Source organism: Xiphias gladius, chromosome 15, assembly GCF_016859285.1.
Source record: "Xiphias gladius isolate SHS-SW01 ecotype Sanya breed wild chromosome 15, ASM1685928v1, whole genome shotgun sequence".
NCBI classification, from domain to species: domain Eukaryota; kingdom Metazoa; phylum Chordata; class Actinopteri; order Istiophoriformes; family Xiphiidae; genus Xiphias; species Xiphias gladius.
In genome coordinates, this window is record NC_053414.1 from 18,487,730 (window position 1) to 18,507,419 (window position 19,690).

The 19,690-nt window shown below is 39.0% G+C and overlaps 3 protein-coding genes across 7 annotated transcripts; 1 reads left to right on the forward strand and 2 right to left on the reverse strand.

Moving 5' to 3' along the window:
- The first annotated feature begins 1,273 nt into the window (after positions 1–1,273).
- Positions 1,274–6,178, forward strand: emp1 (epithelial membrane protein 1). Of its 5 annotated transcripts, none has more exons than XM_040146394.1 (6): positions 1,274–1,383; positions 2,220–2,303; positions 2,529–2,628; positions 2,982–3,122; positions 4,757–4,909; positions 6,067–6,178. In XM_040146394.1, exons 2-6 carry the CDS (start codon positions 2,229–2,231, stop codon positions 6,108–6,110), a joined length of 513 nt encoding a protein of 170 aa, XP_040002328.1. In that variant the 5' UTR covers positions 1,274–1,383; positions 2,220–2,228; the 3' UTR covers positions 6,111–6,178. The 5 variants fall into 5 exon arrangements, with proteins under 5 accessions (XP_040002328.1, XP_040002330.1, XP_040002331.1 ...); XM_040146396.1 differs by having other exon boundaries at positions 2,223–2,303; XM_040146397.1 differs by lacking the exon at positions 1,274–1,383 and adding an exon at positions 1,424–1,467.
- A 104-nt stretch (positions 6,179–6,282) lies between these two features.
- Positions 6,283–11,484, reverse strand: zgc:101679 (uncharacterized protein LOC450058 homolog). The gene is made up of 12 exons (XM_040146392.1): positions 11,365–11,484; positions 10,854–10,900; positions 10,627–10,699; positions 9,296–9,455; positions 9,009–9,077; positions 8,764–8,884; positions 8,520–8,612; positions 8,150–8,214; positions 7,588–7,669; positions 7,386–7,432; positions 6,879–6,934; positions 6,283–6,760 (listed from the first exon to the last, which is right to left on the reverse strand). The coding sequence occupies exons 1-12, from the start codon at positions 11,421–11,423 to the stop codon at positions 6,679–6,681; spliced, it is 954 nt and encodes a 317-aa protein (XP_040002326.1). The 5' UTR covers positions 11,424–11,484; the 3' UTR covers positions 6,283–6,678.
- Positions 11,485–11,618: 134 nt separating this feature from the next.
- Positions 11,619–17,349, reverse strand: si:ch211-243a20.4. The gene is made up of 6 exons (XM_040145127.1): positions 17,154–17,349; positions 16,340–16,609; positions 14,006–14,124; positions 12,661–12,798; positions 12,419–12,526; positions 11,619–12,322 (listed from the first exon to the last, which is right to left on the reverse strand). Exons 1-6 carry the CDS (start codon positions 17,245–17,247, stop codon positions 12,260–12,262), a joined length of 792 nt encoding a protein of 263 aa, XP_040001061.1. The 5' UTR covers positions 17,248–17,349; the 3' UTR covers positions 11,619–12,259.
- Between the last annotated feature and the right edge of the window lie 2,341 nt (positions 17,350–19,690).

Below are 19,690 nucleotides of genomic sequence, written 5' to 3' on the forward strand. Positions count from 1 at the left end.
AGAGAGCCACAGATATATATTTGGTATTTTGCCACCCAAAGTGTTGCAAATATCTACATATTTCTACAGGGACGTTTTCACACACGGTGCCCTAAAAAGATTTTAGAAATCCTTGTGGATTTGGATTATTGAGAGCTCATGTAAAGGCACAATGGACGGGTCTGTCTGCATCTGTATATACATGAGGAGCATAACAACAGAATGGGGAGAGACGAGTTTAAACGTTTCATGCCACAGCAGATAACTAATTGTTTTCCATTCCTGTTCAGCAGTCCGTCAGGTAGAATGTGAACCCCGGGGGAGATTTAACTTCATCTAATAAAAATGGGTTTCAAATAAAGAATAAACAGGGCCTGGACACTGTGATTAAGTTTGAGGTTTATTATGGAGACACAGTGGTTCATTTCCACACGGGTCTATTTTGCAAAGGCTAGACTTGCTTTTATCCGCGTCCTGGCGCAGACATTTGACTATCATGGTATTTACAGTGGGAGTCTCACTGAGGATCCCACCATGATCGCACACAGGTCCCTGTCCACCTTCAGCTGCTCACACCCCAGACACCTGTTGTTCCCATGGTGTCAAAACTTGGCGCCGTCTAATGTGGGGAGACTGAAGGCTTTTCGAAAACTTCATCTACGTGAGCCAATATCTTATTTCACTTCTCACTTGCTTGGAAAACACGTCACCGTCAAAGTGTAACTGCCGTTGAGGAGATGAAGATGTCCCCAGTGTCTGGGGGCTCAGAGCGCGCCGTGCCGCTGTCTACATCACCCCCTAATGTCCCATCTTCGGAGGAGTCATTTTATGTGCATAATGAACCGGCAAGTGTGTGAGAATAGCCTGAAAGCACAAGTACGGGGTGTGCGCTCGGTGCTCTGCAAGACGTATTTACGCATGACCAAAGTGATATTTCATTTTCATGTGAAAAAGCAACGCAGCTATAGCTGTGGTGGGCAGTTTATGATGAAGATGAGACACCCAGGTGATCTGTTGAACTAAAAGAAATCAGTTTGAAGCCGCCTGCGGGGGGAAATATGTGAAGAATAAAAAGAGTAGAAACAGTAATACATCTGACGCAGTTTACGGTGTTAAACATCCATGTGACAGGGAATGGTTCTGAAGACTTTACTCCTCTTTACGCACAGTTTAGAGCCTCGGGAGGGGGGGGTTGGAGCCGTTTGCTTCATCTGGACAGTTCACGAAGGGGAAAACAAAAAAAAAACAAAAAGAAACTTTATGGGTGGGGCTTGTTGAGGGAAAAGAGAGGGAATGGAGAGGGAGAACAGGGTGATGTGTGTGCTGTGAATTCAAATCTGGGTGGGTCTACAGTGTTTCACATTCCCAAATAACTCCCGGGGCCGTGCGTTAAAGCGCTTTCAGGTAACGTTTATCCACGTTGTTTACATTTTGTCGAGTTGTGTCTTATGGACCGTACTCCGTGAAACCCTCGGACGCGTGACCAATGTGTGTGTTTTCTTTTGGAGTCCTGTGGAGTCCAGGAAACTGGGTTGAGGCGTAGATTGGGTTTTCGGCTGCGCTTTGAAGAGTTGTACGGATATGACTGAGCGCAAAAAAAAAAAAAAAAAAGAAATAGAAATTTAAAGGACGCATGATTTCGAACTCTGTCGATTCACATAGAGTTGAATAATCACTGATGTTTATGTTTGGCTGTATAAGTTAGAGGTGTGTTTACTGTTATTTTCTGTGGTCGTATTCTCGCGCTCTTTTCAAAGTTGTTGACTAGAGTACACCCATGAGGGAATGCCCTCACACCGTCTAAACAAATGTGCCTTTCTTGTCGGCCGAAGCAGCCTAAAGCCACGAAAAGCGAGTCGTTAAGCGAACGGATAGGGGTTTCCGGCCGCTGCTAATGGATGGTAAATTCACTGGAGCTGTCTAACTATAGAAAAGAAGTTGTAAAGGATGGTAAACCCTTGATGTCTGAGCAGGGACTTGTGATGTGTTTGACATCAGATGTGTGTTATTCAAAAATGTGTCTGCAAGATTTCAGGGGCGAGTTTGGACTTGCATGCAACAGCTTTCCTCTCCCAGTGGGGTTTTTTTTTTTTCTTTCTGTTTGACACAGTGTTTATTTGGGACAGATGTGTGTGTGAATTGATGCTTCCTCATGTGCAAGCCCTTGTTACATAAGTCCGAGCATGGAAAATAAATAATGGTGTGTATCCTTCCGCCTTTCCCCTGTTATCTGTTTTCAGAAGGCCACAATGTTGATGCTGGCTGGAATCGTTCTTCTACACATTACCACCATCATCCTGCTTCTGGTGGCCACCATTGACAATGTGAGTGGATATTCATTTCTCTTGTTTTTCTCATTTAACAAACGCCTGGGCTGAGAGGCAGAACGGAAGGTTTCATATGAGTTTACATGGGGAAAGACAAGTTTAAACATTCCTTGACACAGTAAATCTGCAAAACCTTTACTAAAAATATATTTTTACATGTTATTCAGACTTTGTATGGGCCTTGATATCTGTGTTTATTCTGATCTTCCTCTGTGTCTTCAGGCCTGGTGGATCACTGATTCAGCGTCAACTGACTTGTGGGGCAGGTGGGAGTTGACGAACTCAGTCTGGCATTACACCAACCTGAAAAACTACCCAGAAGGTAAACTCTTACTTTTTTCACAATAGAGTACATGTGTTTACTTGATCTGACAAGAGATTCCAGATGTTAAGATGTGGAAACAGAAGGGATGCTGATCAGGCGTGTAACTGTAACTGTAACTGGTCAGAAATGACCTGAAATCAGATCATATGCTAATGAAAAATGTTCGGTACAGTTCTACATTATGCTCAAAAGTTATTAGTAATAATTTTCTGAATATCAATAATATTAACAGAGCAGCTACAATGTAGATATAAACTGAAACATCGCTTCAAGGTGAACATGGTAATATATCTGTGTTAATGTTGATCCTTCTCTGACTGTGTGTCTGTTTTGTCGACCTGCTGCTGTAGAGTATCTCCAGACGGTGCAGGCCACCTCAGTGCTGGCCTGTATTTTTGCCATCCTGGCTTTGTTTGTGTTTTTGGCCCAGCTGTTCACCCTGCCCAAAGGCCAGAGGTTCACCTTCACTGGCATTTTACAGCTAATCGCCTGTAAGTAACATGGAGTCAAATGTCTGACCTACAGCTTTAAGACATATATATTTATTTGCTTGTTTCTTTATTTGCTTGTTTCCTCGGCCACAAAGGAGAACAATGGTGTGAAACCTGAGTGTTTGTAGACTTGTATTTGATAGGACTCAACATAACACTTCTCAGCTTCCAGCTTATTAGAGCAGAGCAGAGTGTTTAGTCTTTTATTGAGGAGTGTGGTTCATGATCCCTAAACAATCTCATATGTCTGAAACCCCACTTGAGTGATCCAATCAGAGGTACATACATACAACATTGTTTGGGGGTCATTTTTTTAGGGAATATTTCATTTGACACGAAATCTATTTAAGCTCAGCAACAGCACATTGTGTTTCTCCTAACGATGGATGCAGACACACACTGGAAACCGTTTTGGGAAAGCTCAGTTTTTGAGTAGGAGAACGCTATTTTAGTCTAGACGGGGGTCTGAAATGGAGAGAAAAGGCTGCTTTTACACATTTAACCTGCTTGGTGTGGGCATACTGCAGGTCATGCCCACGATTTTTCACCGTGCCATCAAGTTTCAAGCATCTGAAGGTTGTCAGTTCAACCAAAACCCGGCTAAACTGGGCAGGTTTCAGCTGGTCAGGTCAGATCAGTCTCAGGCTTTGATGGCACATGATTGAAAATCTCTGCAGCAGAGTAAACTGTAACCGCCAGTGTTTTTGGATTAGTCTAGGAATCTTTAAATCTGATGATTGAACATTCTCAAACTTCAGCATCACAGTATTAAATGTCACACTGAGATGGCATTTTGTGAACATATTACTACTGTAAATGTAATGTATTGTTTGGTAGTATTTGCAGGTTGAAACAAGATGTTGAAATGGATGTGAAGTATCATTCAAATGGGTCTGAAACCAAAATAATATAAAATATCTGTGGAGGAGAGGAGCTGTTTTATACACACATATGTATATATTTTTTGTAAATGTGCTAATAAGGGCTGCAAGTAGCAATTTAATTATCGATCAATCTGCTGATTATTTCCTCAATTAATCAATTAATGCTGTGTCAATAAAATAATCATAAAATTATGAAACATGCCCATCAAAATTTCTTAGACCCCAGGATGACATGTTTCAGTTGCATGTTTTGTCCAACCATTAGTTGAAAACCCAGAGGCATTGAGTTTACTTTCACAGAAGGCTAACAAAAACAGCAAAGACAAGGCTAAATATGTCACATTCATACCACTGAAAGTGTTTTATCAGTACATAATCTTATATTTTAAAAATGTTATTAAGTGTTTTAGATATGCTGTGACGGATTATGGCAAAACTGAATGTCTTCCTATGAGAATTTTGTCACATTACAATTAAATTAAGTGGGTTAATTATGGATTGCACTGCTACTGGTTCATAAGTAGCATACACAGAGCAGAAGTAATGGGATTTTGACATGTACTTTCATGAGTTTACATCAGAAAGTTAGTAAGGTGAAACTGTCATGTTTCTCATTTTACTGTGATCGTAGTGGAACCGTTTGCTACACCGTCCTTGTTCATGAGCCTTATCTTATAATGGGAAAAGTAATTACTTCTTAATTGCCTTGTCCGGGCGCATTTGACAATATTCCCGTCTTCTCTCCTGCAGGCCTGTGTATAATGATAGCAGCCTCGATCTACACGGCTGAGCTTCACAGCAATGAGACAGTGGGAGGGTACGGACACTCCTATGTCCTTGCCTGGATCTCTTTTGTCCTCACCTTCCTCTTAGCAATCACCTACCTCGTCCTGAGGAAGAAGAGTGAGTGAGAGGATGAGAGGAATGAGGGCAGGGCTAGGATCATATTCATTTGAATGTGGGAAAATAAGGGATGGGATTTGCTTCAAAATTTATTAAAGAAAGACAAAAAGAAGAAAAACACAAGATGGTTGATCTACATCTGCAGCTAGGGAAAATGGGGGCTCGCATTCAGTCACTAACAACAGCCATTTGTTCATATTTTGATCATTATAAATGGAAATAGAAGTCATGCTAATATTACACGAAGGGCTGAACTTTGTGTGAACAAATATTTTAAGTAGGGCTGCATGGGGTGCAAAATGATGGTTGTGATTAGGAGGGCGCAATCCAAATGCTGATTTCATAGCATTATGAAAATTAAGTAATTAATAAATCAATTATTTCCATTGTCTTTTAAAGGTATTGTCGTATAAGTTTGAAGAACTCACTCCACACCCAATTGCTCGACATGTTGATGAATACGCTTACTCGCTTTCTTGTCAAGAATGATGAGAAGATAAACACCCCACTCAACACACAGTCTGTGTGGTAGAGTATGACGCTACAGCCGGCAGGTTAGCTTAGCTTAGTAAAAAGACTGGAAACAGGGCGACGCGAGTTGCCTGGCCCTGACAGAGGGTAACACAATCTGCCTACCCACACCCTTCAAGCTCAATTATCACTCGACATGGATTCTCTCATCTAACGCGCAACAAGAAGGCAAATAAGCGTATATGCCAAGATGTCAAAACTACTGCTTTTGGAATCTAACAAAGTTACTGGTGTGAGAAGTTTAATGCCCCCATTAAAAGCCCTTTCGAGATGTAGTAGTTGAATATGTTCTGTGACATCAAAGTACTTATCATCCTGTATAATCACATCGTGAGGCTGACAGCTACTACTGCAGGTTTCCAGAGTGGAGTGAAAAAAAAAAAAAAAAAAAACTGTATCTGAGAAGGTACGGCATGTTGGCAAAACTACAACATCCTGTTGTAGAACTTGAACAATCAGGAAAGACAAGCCTTAATTTACAGTAAAAGTAGTTTTACTCATGTATCATTCTTTTACAACGAAAGTATAGTGTATCCTATTTTAATCTATGTACATTGTAACCATTATATTTTTGTAACATTTTGTATGGAGTGTCTTTTTAATCATGTTTGATTTTGTGTCTATAGTTGGCTGCTATCCTAAGAAAAGTACATGCAATTTGTACAAGTGAACATAAAGTGAACCAGGGATGGAGGACAATGGTGTTTCATTTCACCAAGTTACAGAACTATACAATAGAAGCTTTTGTTTGTAATTGCAATGGAATAAAAGCCGTATCATTTATTAATAAAACAAATTATAACGAGGCATTCATGTTTTTAATCTATTAAACTGCTGTAAATACAACAAGATCCAAAACAGTCACTATTACATAATAAATATGTATGAATTGGTCCAGTTTTGTAGCCTTCCCTTGATTAAAAGCACACAAGATTTCATTAAAAATCGTTTAAATTTAGTCTTAAGTTAGCATCCTGACAGAAATCTTCGCATCAGGGTAATAAAGGACAACATACAGTACTAGACAAAGCTATTAGATTTTCACTGATTTCTAAATCTGCATGACTTTGCTTAATAGGGGCAAAGTTTTGTATTGCGTGCATTTGTCTGAGTGCAAGTTACAACACTGAAGTTTTGAAAACACTTATTCAGGCCTTACAACAGACCCAGTCAGAAACAGGAATGTTCCATTATACAAAATATCGTTCCCAGAGGAAGTGAGTAGAAACTGGGCTGTACTAAATGCCTTGTCCAGACGGCGTGATGCGCTCCTGAACCACCAGGTGGAGAAGGTGGTTCTGCTCAGCAGTCAGGAGTGGCCTGAGGAGGAAAAAACCCACAAACACATGATAAATATGGAAAATTAAGATGGAGAGGCAATGAAAATGCTGGTCAATCCCCCATCACATGATGGAAATGAACATTTTTGAATGCTCACCACAGCTCAGTCTGAAGAGACTTGAGGGACTCTGTGTCCTTCTCCTGACAGGCCATCTGCGAAACAGATTTTCTGTTAAAACACTGCTCAAATAAAAACCATAACTGCAGATTCAGATGACCTTGATAACTTCTCAGAGTCTTGTCAATGTTTATGCTCTGTTATAATTATTCCAATGACATGGCTAGAGCCTACTCAACAAGAACAAGTTGCTTTACAGAATCTTTTTTTTACTACAGGGATTAAAAGTCATGAATAAACAATCAATCAGGATCTATTAATATTGACTGCCTCACACTGAAAGAAACAGGGACAAGTCTCGTAACATAGACACCACTGCAAATGCTGCAAATAGAAAAAATTTCATTCCACTGGCAAAGGAAGACAAATTCCAGCACATCTATCGCTGTCAAGTGAAGGCCACAAAGACCATCATTTTTCCCATATGAGGCAGGAAGGATCAGGAAATCCTGTGAACTGTACAAGTATGTGGATGATGAAGCTCACCACTACTGACTGCAGGAGCAGGAAAACATTCTCAGGCAGGAAGGTCACTGAAGGAGAGAACGAGAGCCATGTTTACACTACTCCAAACGAATGTCACTCACAGGAGTTATAATTCATTGTCCGAATTCCCAGTCAAATGAGTATATGTAAACAATTCATACCTTTTTTGCTCTTAAATAGTTAAATACTGATGTGCATTTACCTTGGCTGTGAGGGTCAAAGGACTCCCATGCGTATCTCTCCAGGGTCTGTGCATGTTCTGGTAATAACTTCTGCGGTGGAGGCTGCACAGGAAAACAGCAAGGTTGGACCATTTAAGTCTTGCTGCACAAACAATCCAACATTTTTTCAAGATGTGCAGTAAGTAATGTACAGATTTGGGATAAATAATCAAAATACTGATACAATATTAAAACTCTTGGCATAAGTAATTCAATATTTTCTGTTTCGTTGCTGATGTGGAGATTTTTACTTCTTTTAATGCTTGAAATGTAACTGTTCTGCTTTCTGGCAGTTCACCCTTTGACCAGTTAATGTATGTTTGACCTTGAAATATTACCTGGTGTTCGTGTTGCTGTGTATCTGTGGTAAAAGATTTTCCTAAGTGAAGTGAATAATTACAGAGTGGGTTTGATTCGTACTTTCTAAAATAAGGTTTTTCCTTGTTGGGGGGGTGTATTTCCCACTTCAGTTGCACAGGTATTGTGATGTAGATGGTTTTCTTGCAATATCTTCGTCTTTATATATAAAACTGGCGTACTTACCTCAAGCAGCATCAGCAGTAGTACTCTGGAGATCTCACATTTTGCCACAATGTCCAGAAATGCACCTTGGAGAATTTTAGGAAAATAAAGCAATAATATGAATGAAGACAGTACATTATTTAACAGTTTTTCAGCCAGTGTGATCAAATAAAATGCAACAATGACATGAAAGCAGGAAGTGAGACTTTGATCCTGGAAACTTTTTAAGTTTGTTTAAACATCTCACTTTTCAGCTCAAGTATCAAAATCTTCTAATGCCATTTTTTTCTTTTTCATTTGCAAAATGTATTATGAGGATCCGTTTAACATGTTGTCCACACATGAGATGATTTTAAACAGGTAGAGCCTTTAGATCAACACACAGCCTCACCAACAGGGGTGCTGGTGCCTGGTAGCTGCAGTCCTCTCTCCTGACATATCAGCTGCATCTCTGTGAACACTGACAAAGCACCATCATAGTCGCCTGCAGAAACAGAAGAGACACGCTTAAACTGCAGAAATCAAGTCAAATCAGCTTTATATGCACACGCAGGCTTAAAAGAAAAAGAAAAAAAGGAAAGTTCACGACTGAAATCACCTACATAATCGTATGAGAATGAAAAGGCTTAACTCACGGGTGAGAATTTTACATGTGGCTATTTCTCCCATTGACAGCAGTGCTTCAATCGGTGTCTGCGTCTGCAACTCTGCAGCCCTCTGATAATGAACAATAGCCTCTCCCGGTCTGTTCATCTCCTATTGAAAAGAGGAGGAGGTGCTGAGATTAATATTTCATATGAAATATATACACTTGAAGCAAAAATCAATGTCATTCATCTCATTGGACTTCAAAGCTTGAGGCTCTGATCCAAAGTTTTACCTTGAGTGCGTTGCCAAGTTCTAGACACAGGCTGGCTGCCATCACAGACTGGTTCATTTCAATGTACACCTGTAAGCCATTTGTACATCAGCATTATCCTGCTGTCCCAAAATCTATTCCACGCCCCCTTAATCTGTTCATATACTCCACAAAAATTGCATACAGGATACAAATACTGCAAAATTCACATTGAATGTAATACTGCTTTAATTTCCCAGATATTTTCAGAGCACAACCGTTGCTTTACACACTAAAAATGTCATCAAAAACTAAGACTCATAGTGTACCTTGATTGCAAAGCTGTAGCAGTTGAGCGCAGCCTGAAGGTGTTCATCAAAGCCCGGGGCCTGCAGGGCCCTGTTCTCCTTCTCAGATGTGAGAAAGAGACGGGCAGCATCAGTTAACGCCAAGGCCTCTCCAGGAGCATTAAACAGAGTCTGCTCACACCTGCAGTCAAGACATTCAGGATGTGTAACAACAAAAGAGGCTCCACTGAGCACATCAACACTAAGCATGTCATCACTATGACCGATACAGGCTCCTTCTGGGCAATTAGCATCTGTTATCCTGTGGTGGTTTATTGTGAGGAACAAGAATAACTACTGGACTCACTGGACCGGACCTTTCTGAGACGATCTAAATGACTGGTTACTAAATCTTTAACGTGACAATGAAGCAGTCCACTAGGACCAATCAAAGTTTGACCTTGCGCTCAGCAAAAGGTGAAACTTTTTAGTTTTTTAGTTTTTCAACCCCTTAACTGTGATTAACATTTACACAAATTACATTCTATCATTTTTAATTTTTTAAAAAGCAATTACTAAAGAATTTTTTACGAGTTGATGGTAGGATGTGAGCACACTACATGGCTAAAAGAATGTGGTAACCCAAACCAAAACCAGCGGCATTAATAAGTTGCTGTAACAGCCTCCACTTTTCTGGGAAGGTTTTCCACAAGGTTTTGGAATCTGGCTACAGGGATTTGCCCCCATTCAGCCACAAGAAAATCAGTGAGGTCAGCTACTGATGCTGGGTGATAAGGTGTTGTTCTCAATTGGCATTGTCTCAAAGATGTTCAGTGGGGTTGAGGTCAGGGGCCTGTGCAGGCTAACAAAGCTCTTCTGCACAAAATTGGCTAAAACCTTTTATTTATGGACCTTGATATGTGCATGGCGACAAATACAGAAAGGGGCCTTAGCTAAATTGTTGCCACAAAGTTGGAAGCGGGGTATTGTGTAAAATATCATTGTATGCTGTAGCATAAAAATTTTCCTTAGTGTCAGTCTGGTACAGTTGTATGCAAATTGCATATTTTATCGACTTTTGAAGTGTAAAGAAGTAAATACAACCTCTGCAGCAAACAGATGTTAATCTGAGACATTCTTCAAATGTTAATGCACTGTTACTCTGATTCCATGAACTTAAAAAATAGAAAAAAATATTAAACAGTACTTTGACATGTTTGTTGTATTTTTCACTTTTTTCCAACTTTTTTCACCTAAAAAAAAAAAAAAAAAAACCCAAAACAACAATAAATGCAATTTTTCCGGGGGTGACCAAACCTCTGCATACAGTAAATGAGTATAGAGTTTGGATTAAGTCGGTCGCGTCCTCTCACCGAGCCATGGCCAAGTTACAGAAGGCAGCATACTGCAGACAGTCCTGCTGCTTTAGCTCCTTGGCTAATTGACCTGAAAAGACAGGACGAAAAGCACATGAGAAGCAAACTGACAAGAAACGTTTAATGACACGCATTCCCTATTAACACCGTGGAGAAATAGGAAAAAGGCTGAACAAGTACTGTAATTTTGACGCTTTACAGCAGGTTATGGGACTGGCACTTACCGAACTGCTCACTTGCCTCCGCTACATTGGGCTTCCGAAGAAAGCGTCTGCGACGAAGAAATACAAATCAGATTTTCTAAATTAATTACTATTTTGCAGTTAGCATCCTAACATAAGTCAACTTTAGTCAAACGGTCAAATGTTATCGAGCTGAAGATAAGAATGATGAGGCATCGTTGGGCTGTATGCTCAGCTAACTAGCGCTAATCATGTTTAGCTACATTACCGCCGTTAGCTTTCGAATAACGTTGTAACATCTCCGTTAACCCCGTTTGTTGGGCCTTGACAGAACAGGTAAATTCTATCAACGTGATATTTGCGTCAAAGATTACACTAAATGCATTAGCGTTAGGTTAAATACACGACGGTTACATTAATGATAGGCTAAGGGTTCTCTTAGCTTATTAGCTAGCTGTATAACTCGTCTGTAGCATTAATGCCAAGTAACGTTACGCCAATCCCTGATACTCTGGCCTCTTTCAAAATGAATTACTGTGATTAAAATCCTTACTTTTTCAGTTTATTTGACACAGCACGGTATCTGGCCAAAAAATCTCCCTCTGCAGCCATGGTCAATGTAGCACAACAAACCAAAACAAACCAGGAAGTCCAGCTGATAGCAGCGTTGGCATTGGATCGTAGAATCCAGACCTCGCAATTTCATTGGTCATCGTACATAAAGGGTGGAGCTTATTCGAGAGGGAGAAGCCCAAATAAGGAGAGCTGTCACAAAGCGTAGAAAGTAGGTGACGAGGAAAGATTTATTTTTTAATGTCTGTAGTCGGAAACAGGCAGTACAAATTATCTAAGTACATTTGGTCAAATGCTGTACTTAAGTACAATGCTGAAGTACTTCACTTATGCTACTTGACACTTCTACTCCATTACATTTCAGAAAAAAATGGTGTACTTTTTCATTTAAATGCACATTTCACAGCACTACATTTATTTGACAGCCATAGTTGCAGGTTGCTTTTACAGATTCGGACTTTAAAAAGCTATAATGCATCGTCATACAGTAAATTAAACCTCCCAACAGTAACAAGTACAACTGAATTAGCTCAACTGCAACAAGGTGCAACATTGTAATGCTGCTTACATGAAAATTCATTCATAATAATAATCCAACAGTATGAATCATAATAATGTAACAGTGATAGAAGCCATTCTCCTTGCATACTGAGTACTTTTTCTTTTACGCGTTTTTGTATTTTTTGTATCTTTACTTCAAAAATACATGTAATAGAGTATTTTTTACATTTTGGTTTTTACTTGAATTTTAAAGAATCTAAATACCTTTTCTACCGCTAGAATCTGGTGAGAATGACAGCAAAGCAAAGGGAGATGATCTCAGCTACCGATATACAGTTAGCATTGCAGTCTGGTGAAGCACGTTTATTTTTGAATCAAAAGTTCTCATAGACAGACTCAAATACGCCTTCATCCTGGTGTTGTGGGATTTGCTCTGTCTGTGGGGGAAGTAGAAGACAGGTCACCGACTGCATGCGTCATTGTTTTCCATCGTTAACAGAAAATGTGACAAAGCATGTAAATTTCACACTGACTGTTTTTTGGGGTTCATTCTTCGGTTTTTGTTCCCCTTGGTCTGGCTCTCTGTTGGCAGCTGAGCGGTCCAGCACATCATAAATGGACCTGGGTCGAGGCTCTAGAGCCTGCGAAAATATATAAAATATGTAAAAATGAAGATATGAATGCAGCGATAACGGAGTACAAGAATGATGTGGTACAATTTAATTCAAGTGAAATGTGACTGTGTATATACACTGATGAGTAGAAAGGTGCTTACAGCATAGAAAGACGTAGACGGAGATGTTATTACATCTACGTTGTCTTCCTCCATCTCTCCTTCTCCTCCTGCCTTCCTTTCTTCTACGTTCTGCTTTTGTTTTGTGCCCGCTTTGCCACATTCTGTTATCTGCTCTTTCTAAAAATGGCAATTTGATACATCAAAAGAAAGATTAGTGACATAAACTGGATAACACACAAACAAGACTAAGGCACATGAGGAATTCCTTGAGATGCATTTACCTCCAGTAGCTCCCTCTTTAGTTTTGTGCCATGTGAATTAATTATTGAATACTTAATTTAATTATTTGTACCAAATAATCTGGCCGTATAAGAGTGTAGGCCTACCTTTAGACTTCAGCTATGAAAACAACACAAACCGAGAGGATGAGGTAACAGTGTGTGTGTACTGTTTTATAGAGGAGGTCATGGTTACTGAGTGACACAAAGCAGTTATTGTCCTGGAGACAGGACTCTGTCTAAGAGTCCAACCCAGTTCTCAGATCTGTTGGGAGGCCGAAATCCAGATAGTAGAGTCTTCAGTTATTCAGTTGCTAGTTCACAACTTTTTCAATTATCTTATGTCTTTCTTGAGACATGACTTGATGACAGCTAGGTAATGGGAAAACAACCTGACGTGAGAGAGCTATTGGCTATTTGCAACAAATCTGTCTCCAGCTGAGAGCATTTTTAAAAAGCTTGTAGGGAGAGCATCAGTTGGCCACAGCGGAAAACACTGCACACTTAAACTGAAATCTGTGCAGGACTCAACCTGAAAATTTGTTTGACCAAATGTTGTTTTTAGTTCATTTTGGGGTGGAGCATGTTATCTTAAGTGACCCGAACTCTGAGGTGATCTGATGCTTAACTCAGACATGATCTTGAGCTTCAAATAATGATTATTTTCATGATCAATCATTCTACCAATTATTCTCTAAATTGATTAATTCTTTTGGTATTTATAAAAAGTAAAAAATTAGTGAAAAATGTAGCATCTCATTTTGTCCTACCAGATTTTTCAGTTTACTATAACATAAGACAAGAAAAAGCAGCAAATCCTCAGAAGATGGAACTATTGTTTGGCAATTTTGCTGGGAAAATGTCTTAAATGATTAACTAGTTATCAAATAGTTGCAAATTAACTTTGTGTCAATTGACTAACTGATAAATCCACTGATCTTTTGAACTCTAATTTAAGGAGATTGGGACTCAACTGCATCTGGAGCTTCGGAGACTCCTGCCTCTCATAAAACCACAGTTTAAGTCTGTAACGATGCAATCTTATCAGAAATGTAAAAAATGCTGTTTCTTAATTTCTGCTAGGTCATAAGCAGGACAAATCTTACCCAATGTCCTCTGAAGACATACACTGACCCGACCACGCTGAAAACCAGCAGCACAGCAGTGAAGATGGCCAATATGATGAGTTCTGTGTAATGCTTTTGGGGCTCCATGTACCCATTTCCTGGAAAACACGCACTGTTCAGTGTAAGTCTGTGCCAGGAATGTACCCTAACTGGACAGCAGAGGTAGACTGAGAAATTTCTCATCCGTGAAGCAACTAATCCACTGGCTAAAGATATTTAAGATCAGTTGACTTTTTGCATGTGTTTCAATCAACTGGATATGTTGTGAGCATCGGTATTAGTCCACTAATTTCTTCTGGCACTGACAGTGTTTCCCAGCTTGGGTGTTGGGACCCCCCGTGGAGTCCCAAGATAAATTGAAGTGGTCACAAAATTATTAAAGGGATAAGAAAGAAAAACATATGTCTCTGTGAAACAAAATTATGTTTATTTTTTCTGATTTTTTTCAGAGGTTTTTCTTGGGAAATAGTGGATACTTTTGCTCACTACTCATGTCCATACCAATAATGAAGACCCACCAGAAACAAACAAATTGCATGGTTTGGCCTCTGCTGGCCTGCCAATGCTCACAAAGTAGCAAATAGCTTGCTTGCTAGCAAACATTGTGTAAATAATCATCTTACAACTTTCTCCAACAATTTAAGTGACTTTGTATCAAGCAGAATTTAGTTTTTCTTGTGTATCTATAACGTTGGGGCCAACATTGTCTCCTAGAAATTCCATTTATGCCTTAATTTGCAACACCAAATATGCTTTGTACGAAACATAATTGCAAGCATTTTCTATTAACGTCATGAGGAAATATTAGTATTTAGCAAGTTATAGATCCACTCAAAATAAAGACACATACAAAACTGAGCGTATCTGTAAAATGTTCAGAGACGACGTATTTGTTTTCCATCAAAATCTTGCAGTGCAATATCAAATTGTAGTGACAACAGGGTTATTCTACTGTTTTATGGTTATATTTAGGCAATCACAGCACATGGTTAAGGTTATGGAAAAATCGTTGTCTGCTTTAATACAGAAAATTTCACAATGACGTCCAACACAATGTGTTTATATGCAAAAAAACTAAAACCAGAATCATTCTAACCTTAACCAAAGTGCTCGTTGCCGAAACCAAAACCACACCAGCCTCTGGTGTGACAGTCACTCGGTTTGTACACTACCCATCCCAACCACCTCCCGGCGACTCTGCTACCGTTAATAAATGTAGCATTTCATTCATTCATAAAATATGTTGCATCTGAGCATAATCCAGCCAGTGATTACAATTCCTACAAAACGTATTTGCTGTTGCAGTCTAGATGTATAGAAACAAAATTTCTACGAGACAGGGTTGCAAAGGATTTACAACAGAGGGATCCCTTAAACTACAATAATCTTCTTCTCCTCCTACAGCTAAAGGTGGTAGTATGCTTCAACAAAAGTGCCTCTTGTATGGTCAACCTGAGTCTCAAACCTCCGCCCACACCTTGACCATTTCTGTAACTTTCTGAAATACACAATTCGACGTTCATACCCACGTCATGCTGTGACTGCCGACCTGTGCAGAGGTGGGAAAGTAAGCAGGGTCTGAACTTATCTTTCAAGTTCTTTTTTTTCTAACACAATTACTTCTGTCAATTCTGGAAAGTTTGTCCCAAAGTGTGCGTTTTTATCCCAGTTTGAAAGATTATCGCGTCTCCCCCTCTCTCTATGAGAGCCGGCTTTTCACCCCACTTTCAAGTGTTTCCACTCTTCCCATCTATAAAACCTTTTGCCTTCAGATGTACAAACTGGTTTGTTTCGAGCATACTGACACCTTAATCTTCCTGTCCAACCACTACATCACTTTTTATTCATCAATTTGGTTATTTGGCAAATCACGACAGAGCTTCCGGGCGAATTAGACCCCTATTTGTGTAAAGTTTAAATTTAGTGAGTCTTCACCATAACCTGCGACAAGGTCACGAATGGACATTACTTAATTTTAAGGGGACACAAGTCAAAAAGGCTGGGAACCACTCCCCTATACAGTAATGTAAAGACTCCATTTGTTTAAGATATCTGATTACAAAAATCATTAGTAATGCCACAGCCTGTGTATTTGAATATACATGAGAGAAAGTCTTTTACAGGAATACCACTCCATGTACTCACCTTTAATTTGAAAATCTGAAACAACAAAAGAACTGAACAAATGCAATGAATCTGTTTCACATATATCACAAGGTCTTTTGAGTTCTAATACTTTACTGCTACTTCAATGCCTCAAAGATCCTTTTCAGTTTCATTCATTTTTTCACGCTCTCTTCTTTTCTTACTCACCTCTCACTTGAATAAACCAGTACACCTGGACTCTGTCATACTCGCACATGTATTCTCCTGAAATGGCCAGGTTTTGCAGCTTCAGTTGCAGTTCATGTTTTTGTTTCTGGCCAGCCGTGGCAGGGAATTCTACGGTATATATCAGTTTGTCATGGGGATCCCAGCAGTTCAGTTTGTCTGTACTTTGGTTTGCTGGTTTCATCACCACACATCCAATAGTGAGACTTTCACCTACAAGGGCCACAAAGACTGTGGTATTCAGGGATATCTCTGTGAGGGGACATAACATAGAGGTCAATATCAGAGCTGATATGATTAGTCGATTTATCAATTTGTTGATCAACGAAAGATGAATCCTCAACCATTTTGATAATCAAATAATTGGTTAAATGATTGCTAAAGCAACAACACCAAAAATTTGGTGGCTCCAGCTTCTCAAATGTATCGATTTGCTGTATTTCTTTCATCATTTGTCATCATAAAATCAATATCTGTGGATTTCAGAATAAGTAATTTAAACACTTTGCCGTGGATTTTGGGAAACTGTAAAATTTTTCACTATTTTCTTTTGACATTTTTAGACACAAAACTAAACAGTAGATTAATTGATAATGGAAATAAACAGAAGTTGCAGTTAACATGAAACTAAAGAACCACATATTTGGACCTCTTTGGCTCCAAACAGTTCAAGAATTACACTAGTGATCCAGAAAGCTTTTTCAACTTTGTAAAAGTTGTTAATGTGCACTCGTACAACTTAATACTTCAGGCAAATATATACTATGTCAGTCAGAGCATAGTTTGGATGCCTTACTTGGTGCCGCCATTCTCCGGCATACAGAAGGGAGGAAAAATACAAATATCCAAGTCAGCATGCAGGAAAGATGGAAAAATCGTTGAAATTCCATGTTGTGATTTGAGGATTTACTCGGGGCTGTTTATAGTCTTTTTCGACGAGTTTGCTCCGTGTATCCACTCAGTGTTTCTCAATTTGTCTTGGTACATAAACTGCAGTGTAGGGTTTCCTGTTTCTAGCAGAGCTACTTCCTCAAAATGTAAGCTGTCTGTTTCTCTGGACACTCACACGTTGGGGACACTAAAGGGGCCAGAGCACAAACGAAAAGAGCATTTAGAACTCTATTTGATTCATGAAATTTAAGTTTAAAGCCTGACGCTGTGGCACACCAGAAGGGTAAAGTAGCAAAAGAAATGTGTCCCTAGCTTGCTTTTCATGTGTATAAAGAGGGAGTATTTCTGGTTGCATTATTCTGTTATGTCAGCCTCAAGATGTTAAGTGCAATGTGCAATGTTGGCCTTCCTCCACAGTGACACAGTGTTGGAGAAATAAAAGTCTGAGCCATGAGAGTACACCTCATCGTGTGTTTTTTTTAAAGACAGAAGTAAGGAAAGACTCAAGCAGGGAGGGAGAATGTATTTTGTGTGTGTGTATCTGTGTGTGTCTGTGTGTGTGTGTGTGTGTGTGTGTGTGTGTGTGTGTGTGTGTGTGTGTGTGTGTGTGTGTGTGTGTGTGAGTGTGTGTGTGTGTGTGAGGCTTGAATTCAGCTGAAGGTGACAAATTGCCTGTTGTTAATGTGAACCAGCTGTGGCTGGTAGTGTGACTTCTTCACCGCAGTAACTCTGCCAGGAGAGGTGCGCAGATGTTGAAGTGCAGCGGTTATTATTATTTATCCCTATTTGTCTGTCTGTTTTTCTTTCTGGCTTTATGCCTCCTTCCTTCTCTTTGCCTTCTCACTTGAATTTTTTCACCAATTCCTTTCTGGCTGCATTGTCGGCCAACTCTGACCTCACCTTAGCCACAGCATGAAAACAGACAGAGAGAGAGAGAGAGAGCTGGAATGACATCTGGATGCCAGTCAATAAAGAATAGTTCATTCCATTTTAGTTCCCGTCTCCTACACTCCTGATCTCCCCTTTTCCTGCGGAGTAAAGTACCAAGATCCTTTACTTACTATAAAAACACAGATAGATTAGCAACCCTGGTTGAAAGAAGCACAATATAGCAGAGCACTTTTAAATTCTCCTAAATGCACCTACAAATGTAACCATTTTAAACGCAAGTGAAAAGGGCATCGATGCACTTCTTAACCAGAGAGCCTTGGATCACAGTGTTTCCTTTTGGTTGTAAAAGGAGCAAAGAGATAACAGGTTGCTTACTACAAAATAAAAGTCCCCAGTGGTGAACTGTATTGGAAAGTAACTATTTTTTTCTAAACTAGTGTACTACAGTTTTGATGAACTTTGGTTAAGTATCTCCATTATTTGCCATATTATACTTCTACTCCACTACAATTCATATGGAAAATATTGTACCTTTTTACTTCACTTCATTTTACAGCTATAGTTATATTTGACATATAAACGAGTGCTGTTATACATTCAACTAGCCTGAAGCAGTGGTGGAATAAATGCTTTTGCTTACAATACCACAGGGTAGAAATACTCTGTTACAAGTACAAGTTCTATTTTTACTTGAATTAAAGTACGAACGTATTACCATCAAATTACACTTGAGGAACAAAAGTAAAAGTATTTCAGAATTATCAATTTCAGAATAATATATATTATATCATTGGATTATAATTATTGATACATTCATGTGCATATCAATATAATGTTGCAGCTGGTGAACGTGGGACTGATTTTAATTGCTTAATCATAATTTATTTATTTATTATAATTTTTATTACTAATTTGAATCTGCAAAATAACTACAGCTTTTAAATAAATTTGTAAAAATCGTTTTTTCTGAAATGTGGAGGAGTATAAAGTATAAAGCTTCACCACAACCTGCTACAACAGTAAAGTACAACTTACACGTAAATAAATCAATAATGATGATCCACCTACATAATAATAAAACAGTGACAGGAGCCATTGTGCATACTGACTAATTTTACTTCTGACACTTTAAGTTTATTATGTTGCCAATGCGTCTGTACTTTTACTGATGTAACAATGTCAATCTAGGACTGTTATTGAGTGTTTCTATTAATGTGTTGCAGTAATGCTACTTTTACTTAAAGGATCTGAATACCTAAATAAAGTGATAAAAGTAAAAGTACTCAACATGTAGATTAACCCATTTCAGAGTGTATATACTATATATTTTTGTATTATCATGATGGACACAATTTGATGTAGCTGGTGGAGGAGATAACTGCTTGGGTTTGGCTTTATTCTGTCATAAAACGAACTACACATCACACTTTTCCACTTATTCACCAAAAAATCAAACAAAATAAATTGTTGTGCATACTGCTGGGCATTACAATACAACATATTTTCTATACTGATCATTTGTTTGCATGTGAATCCCAATCTGCAGTATAA